Source organism: Quercus suber, unplaced genomic scaffold (assembly GCF_002906115.3).
Source record: "Quercus suber isolate HL8 unplaced genomic scaffold, Cork oak 2.0 scaffold_286, whole genome shotgun sequence".
Classification (NCBI taxonomy): Eukaryota; Viridiplantae; Streptophyta; class Magnoliopsida; order Fagales; family Fagaceae; genus Quercus; species Quercus suber.
This window is the reverse complement of record NW_027069742.1, coordinates 519987-527357: the sequence shown is the minus strand read 5'-3', so window position 1 is coordinate 527357 and position 7371 is coordinate 519987. Positions and strand designations below refer to the sequence as shown.

At 35.3% G+C, this 7371-nt stretch overlaps 1 protein-coding gene across 1 annotated transcript; it reads right to left on the bottom strand.

The window, feature by feature from the left end:
- Positions 1-916: 916 nt before the first annotated feature.
- LOC112001646 (linoleate 13S-lipoxygenase 3-1, chloroplastic) lies at positions 917-6312 on the bottom strand. The gene is made up of 8 exons (XM_024033819.2): positions 5583-6312; positions 4993-5273; positions 4073-4310; positions 3526-3858; positions 2833-3026; positions 2403-2704; positions 2015-2281; positions 917-1867 (listed from the first exon to the last, which is right to left on the bottom strand). The coding sequence occupies exons 1-8, from the start codon at positions 5968-5970 to the stop codon at positions 1111-1113; spliced, it is 2760 nt and encodes a 919-aa protein (XP_023889587.1). The 5' UTR covers positions 5971-6312; the 3' UTR covers positions 917-1110.
- Between the last annotated feature and the right edge of the window lie 1059 nt (positions 6313-7371).

Genomic DNA, 7371 nt, shown 5'->3' with positions numbered 1-7371 from the left:
CATAACATAAGTATATATAATAGACTAAACCCTAAACTAATAGACTTCTAGTATAAGTAAGAAACTTAGCTTACACACAAAGTAGTATTAGATTTGGATCTATACTAATGGGTTAATATATCCCTAACAAAGAAAACTTCTCTTACATAAAGTAGATGAAACAAATTTGCCTAAATGCAAGCAAACTTTGTTCGTCAGGATCATAGAAATCGAGGAAAACCATGGAATATTTTCAATATCTTATATTTGATCACCAACTACTAGAATTCGAGGAAAAACCATGGAACATATCTAATATCTTATGTTTTTCCGCCAGCTATTAACTTTTGAGTGTCGTGACTATTTACAAATCGCATTAGTCTTGAACACCCCCCCCCCCCAAAAATGTACAAAAGAAAATAATATAAGTGAAGGGTTCACATATTTTAACAAAAAAATTTTGATTAGGTCAAACTCAAAAAGAATATGAAAGTTAAATTCTTGATTTATTATATGTTTTTGTTCAACCTTTTACTGAAGTTGTGTATTTGAATAGGAATTTTGTTCCATACGTAGCTAGCTATGGAAGAGGTGCTATGGCTATTCTTAGTTTAAAGGAGAGAATGGAAAAAAGATCTTTCAAATAATAATAATATTTTGGTACTTTTGGATAATGGAATTACTATTTGAATGCAATAATGCTCATTCATCAGGGCTTTTTCTTAGAAAATTTGAAAATTGAGTCTACTTTGGCCCATAGGCCTATCCTTGTTGAATTGCTATCCAAGGACCATCAAACTACCAATGAACTTATGGACCAAGCCCCAGATGGTGAGTGCAATTCTTAGTGTGGACCTTACCCTTGCAAAAGCTACATTCAAATACTCAAGTCTAATAATGGGCCAAAAGAATAAAAACACAACAAACTTTCCAATCCTTAAAATAAAATGAACTTTATTTATTTAACCAATGAGCTTTATAGCATTTAAGTTATCGGTGACTACAAAGTGCACATGAGATGGTATGTGCAAAGACTTGTATTTAGACAAAGTCGTGCAACTCTAAAATCTAATACACTATTATATACCTATGTTGAAAAATGTGACCAACTAAAGTGAGTCTAAATTTCCTTCATATTGACACACTATTTGGTACCCCTCTACATGTTACACCAGGTCCTGAGCTAGGTGCAAGTAGCTCATATGGTAACACACCAGCCCCACATCGATTCCTCAAGCTTGTATCGAGGTTCTTCCTATCAATCTCCTTCTCTATCCGTCTAATCTCCGCGGAGAACTCGTAAAATGCATCGACAATTTCAGTGTCACCAGTCCAAATTGATGGTTGTGTTCTCTCCCCTAGGTACTCCTCATCAGGGGAGTGTGTTGAAAGTGTATCAACCACAGCCATGAACTTAGTAGATTGTAATACACCAGGCAATGCTGAGAGGAAATACTTTTGTGGGTCAGCTAAGAAAATAGCATACTCAGGGTCATTTTCATCAGGTATCAATCTTCTCATTAGGGGTGGACGGTTTGGTACATATCCACCATATGGGTACTGACCAAAATTAAGTGCAGCATGTTGTGCTGAAGCTAGCCAAATAAGGGTTGTGAGGACTGAGACTAGATTATCAACATTATCCAATGTGGGCCACCAGCTTTCCTGGCTTAGATCACTGTGACCCACATTAACGGACTCATAGTACCAAGCTTGTAGCTCTCTGTCATTGCAAATTTGACTTGAATTTGGGTAGTAGCGGTTCACATAGGTCCGGACCCAGTTCTCAATTGCAGCCCAGATTTGGAGCCCATCAGTGGCATATGGGTAGTCTTCAATTAAGAGCTTTAGACCATGAGGTTGTGTTGGGTCAGGTACTGCCATACCCCTATATAATCAATGCAAGAGTTTCCCATTAGATTCATACACATCAAATGAAGCAAACATTTAATTGGGGAGCCTAAAGTTTAACATATAAGGAACTGTATTTGAATTTTCTCCAAACGATCACATTAACTCAGTAACTCAACTATACCTGCGAATGAGATCAGCAGGAAGGCTTTCCATGTCAAATCTCCAAGAGCTTTTATATGCAGCAGCACTAATCTCCATGGCATAGCGACCAGGAGTGAAGCAAGACTCAATAACACCGTCAGCATTGATTAGACTTTGGCGGGCCAAGGCATTGATCTCCAACGTGTATCTCATGTGAGGGTCTAAAAGCTTGAATATAGGGTGCATTGCACTCATTTGCCTATGTGCAGCTATTATAAATGGTTCCAAGCTCGCATGTGTACGCAACCTATATATAATTAGCACACCATTGCATTAATTTTAGTCACCCAAAAACAAATATAATGATTCTAAAATATTATTACACAAATTGATTTATAGTATAATCATAATCACAAAGTCAAGCTTACCAATGGTTAACAAGTTGGTGCACCCCTGCATCATTGGAGCACACATGAGCCTTGGCAAGCTGCCACATCCAATTGGTAGTAGCATCAACAGCTGGTGTGACTATGCGTTTGGACCGAGAACTCGGTCCTGATGGTGGAAGGGAAAGTTCTATAGCCACAGGCTTAAGAGTCCCAAGATAGGTCAAGAAAAATATGGTACGAGTTGCATAAGCTTTTCTGCCATCAAGGGCATTAATCCGATCGAGAAATGGAAGGTAAGCATCATGGTGATCCAAGATAAACAGCTTATTTTCCTCCAATGCCTATCAAAGAAAGAAAGAAAGAAAGAAAGAAAGAAATATATCAGCATTTTAAGAATAGAAACTGATTAAGTCATGTAGATTTAGGACCTTGCATACATAAATACCATGATTAAAAACGAGTAAATTACCTGTTGTACAGTCATGCCATCGAGATAGCCCAAAATGTGTTCTTCTTTGAGTGCAGACTCCTGGGGACCATAGATTTCAGGATCAAGCTTGCTCACTGGAGGGAACACCGTAAGCCTCTCAATACTAACTGGATTTATTCCTGCAATTGCTTGACGGGCAAATTCATCATCTCGCAACCATGCAAACCTGTCCTCTGCACAAGGGAATTAAATGTAAAGTTATTACCTGTTTTAATATAAAGGTTTACCAACTAACATAACAACGAATGTGATTGATGTCACTTCTACAACATAATAAATAAATGTATGAATTAGTTTGTAATTAATTTTCTATACCTAATAATAATGGCTTTTGATTAACTCATTATGGCTATTGTTTCCAACCTGTGACATGTCTATAATGATAATGCACTTTACAAGTGAAAAAGATTCTTCTTGTTGGTGCCAAGGACAACTAATAAAGACAAAGTAGGCTCGTTGCATTTAAATATACAATAGCTAGAGCTAAAGGAGCCAGAATATTTCATTTCATAATCCAATAGTCTGGCTTCCAAGTGACAAGTCATTGAAGGAAAAATGACATGGTATGGGAGGTATAAAATAATATCATTGAATAAAAACTCCAATATTTTTGGGTATCCAAAAAGTTTCAAATTAATATGAAACATAGAAAGTTATTGATAATATACTCACTTGAAAGTATTTTAGGGGTGTCATATTTAATAATTCCCCGATTGTATTCGTGGATATTGCTGACAACCTTTGGCAATGGAAGCTTCTTTAGGAGTTCATTTTGCAACCCTAATTTAAGGAGGACACCTTCACTATAGAGGTTTTCGATGTCTGAAAATCCTTTGAACTCATGGTTATTAGCTGAAATGCTGGCCTTCAAGGATGGGATTAAGTTGTGGAGCACTCCTTTAAGCCTCCCAGCAGAAAATGTGTCCTGCTTTGACTCCTCAAATTGTTCATCTCTAGGCACGTACATTGGCAATGGCTTCTCAACCCTACTCTCTGCATGCAAATCTGTGGCACATTCAACATAAAGGTATTTTAGACCATTACAAAATAATAATAATAATAAAAAAATAAAAAAACCTTAGTATCAAGCCTAATCAATACAGTTCTATTATATTGTCAATATGATAAAACCAATCACAACTTCCCATCTTGTGAAAAAAGTGAAATTTGTTGTGTCTCTAACATTGCTCAACTAAGAAAATGACGATAGAACACTTACTAGTATCAGTAGGAAGGCGGCCAGTGCGACACCGTCTCGGAAATGGAATTTTTTCACCTCCAAGTTTTGGCCTAGCAAGATCAATCCCCTTATCTGGATTGCCCAAATCATTGTACACATCAAAGTCATATATTCTGTCAGACAATTTTCTGACTCCTGTGCCATCTCCCCTTATTTCTTTAAGTTCTTTCTCTCTTAACGATCTAAGCCCACCAGGCGTTTCATTTGGTAGATATGGCTGTTCAAATAATATAATCACAAAAGAGTGTTAATCTTGAACTTAAAAAAAAAACAAAAAAATCATACTAAGTAAAAAAAATCAGAGAGGGAAAAAGGGATGGTGAGTTCATATTTGTTGTTGTCACGCAGGTTCCACTTATATCACTTATGTCATTTGAATTATGATGGGCTTTTTATGCCCCAAAAAAAATAAATCTAATGCTCTCTTGGTAGTTAGACTCAAATTTTGGACCCATGGCCCATTCCAGGAGTGGCCCATCAATTACCAAACAGACTGAATATTTTTGATTTAATCCACCAAAACAAAAATTACAGAATCCCAATTTAGACCTTTCATTTAAAAAAATTAAAAAATAAAAACAAAAAAATAATAATAAGATAAGGGCCCAATCAACTCTACCATGCAATAATCTTTTGAAATTAGTTTCTTTTTTTGGAGGAGGAGCAGGTAAAAATGTATTTTAATGGTAAGTGAATTTCAACAACAGCCAGCTATAAAGCATAGAATATTCTTTATTCAACTTCCTGGACCAAAGAAAATTAGTGAAAAATATTCAACATTTTATTCCAAGCAAAGATTAAAGTTAATATGGTTTTGACATTCTTTGTTTTAACCAGTTGACTTGCATTGTCAGAGATTTAAAGAATCAATCAAAGAAAAAAAGATACTTTTTTTTTACCTTATTTATGAAGAATATCCTCTTTCCTGAATGATCTTTGCTGGATTGCACCCATGAATTGCAGGGGAAGTGGACTGGACCACATGCAAATCCTTCAATGGTTATAGTCTCCAAAAAAAACTCCATCTGATGCTTGTTGCTCACTGTGATTGCTCCAGGCACACCAAAATTAGAGTTCACCATAAACTCAGCTATGTAATTGACCCTTTCAGCTTTGACATTTGATTTCTTTGACCAGTCTTTTAACACAGCCTCATTGCTTCTCTTTGGAGCCTTAGTTTCTATATCACATAAAAATATAAACCGATTCAGTAAGACGCACACAATGACATCAACCAAAGAAAGAAGAAAGGTTAAACTAATATGATTGTCAGATTGATCTCAACTTTAAGGAACCAAAAGAGGAAAAATATTGAAACCCCATTAGAGAATTAGATCCTTTATTCCAAAATTAGAGATAAAAGACTGAAATTGAAGAATGAATTGTAAGTGGAAAAAATTTAATGGTTTTTTTTTTTTTTGGGTGGCAAAACTACTTATAAATATATTGTCTGACACTACCAGAAGAAGAAATACTGAAATAGGCTTACTTGGATCAACTTCTGTGCTGACAAGTTGCAGAACAATATTCCTTCCAATCTTGTCAGTGAAAGCATCCAAATGCTTCACAATTTTATCTTTAAACTCCTCCTTGTTCTTATTCTTCACTGTGACCACAGCTCTCACCTTGAACTTCTCTGCTTTCTCTGCAGGCACAGACACAATAGACACAGCTTTGACCAAATCTTCACTCACAGCAGCCACCACAGGCTGCTTCACAACCTTCCTCAAAGGCACCAATACCCTCCTTTTCTGCAAAGGTTTAACCAAGAACATGTTGCTGTTGTTGTTGCCATGATTCAAAAACACTTTCGTTGATGAAACAAATGAAGACCTCTCAATTATAGAACAACCCATGATTTCTTTTCCCATTGCCATCTTGATTTCTTCACTACAAAAACAAAGTAGTCTTTATGTGACTCTCTCTATCTCTCTCTCTCTCAAAAATAAAAAAGCTCTCTTTTCTACAGTCTGCTTTGCCTTTCAGCTTTTACTGTTGCAACGGTGAGAGAAAGTTTGTTTGTGTTGTTGTTGGCTATGAACAGCAAAGGGAATCTCTTGCCTTTATATAAAAATAGTGGAAGAAAAGTGTGTGAATTATATCAATGATGAGAAAAGCAAAAAGGGAGTGTTTATGGATCTCACCGTCCACGCACACGTTTTTCAAAATTTGAGCTTGTGAATCTCGCTTTGTTTTTAGTTTGCCTTGTGTTTATTTTCTTTTTTGAGCTTTTGCTTTCGATATTTATAGGAAAAAGGCAAAGTCTCTATATATGAGTTATGACCAATTATGCCTGCTGAGAGTCAAAACGAGTTTGGGATTTTCCGAGTAAAAGACGCGGTGCAGGGAAGCCAAGGAGAAAGTGGGCTGTGTGACTATTTTAAAGGACAATTATCTCCTTTATCTCTCTTACGTAAATTACATGGAAAACCTTATCCCTATGCATTCCAAACTTGGATAGGATTAGGAAACAATATCAGTTTATGGATATTAAAAAGGACTGGATGCATGTAATAAAAGTGAAGATAAAAAGAAAAATTAATCTTTATTTGTAATATTAGGATATTTATTTAAGGAATAATAAAAAGATCATACGATCAATTTATGTGTTTATGTGTTAGTCAGATGATTTATCTTTGGATACCTCTGACTGTGTGTGGTCTGGTTTCTCAAAAAATAAAAAATAAAAATCTTTGGATGATAGTAAATTGAATCTTGAAATTTCGATGGCCTCAAAAAGTTGAATTGTGAGATAAAAATTAAAATGCACTTAACAATATAACACGTTGTATGTCATATCTTAGTCTTACTGCAATAATCTATCATATTTCTAAGAACGTCATAGGTTCAAATCTCATTCTATCCTAAAATATATATATATATATATATGTAAAAATCAATCGAGATTCTAATGTTAATGTTAGGTGATGAAGAGATGAGTAGTGCTTGACGGCTCTAGGTTAAATTACTATTATCATTGCTTTTCAAAACTCAAGGCCCAATCTAATACGTTTATCTAGGATGATGAAATACTAATGGCCTGTTTGGATAGAGAAGGGAAGGAGGGGGAGTGGAGGGGAGTAAAATAAAATAAGCTAAAAATAAGTTAATTTTATACTAAGTCTACTCTACTCCCTCTCCTTCCCCCTCAATCCAAACGGACTATAAAGGAATTCGAATATGATGACAAATGAATAATTTTGATTCCAAGATTCTTCATTCCAATTAAAGGGGTTAAATAAATATAAATAAACAAATAAACTCTTTTCTAAAGTAAA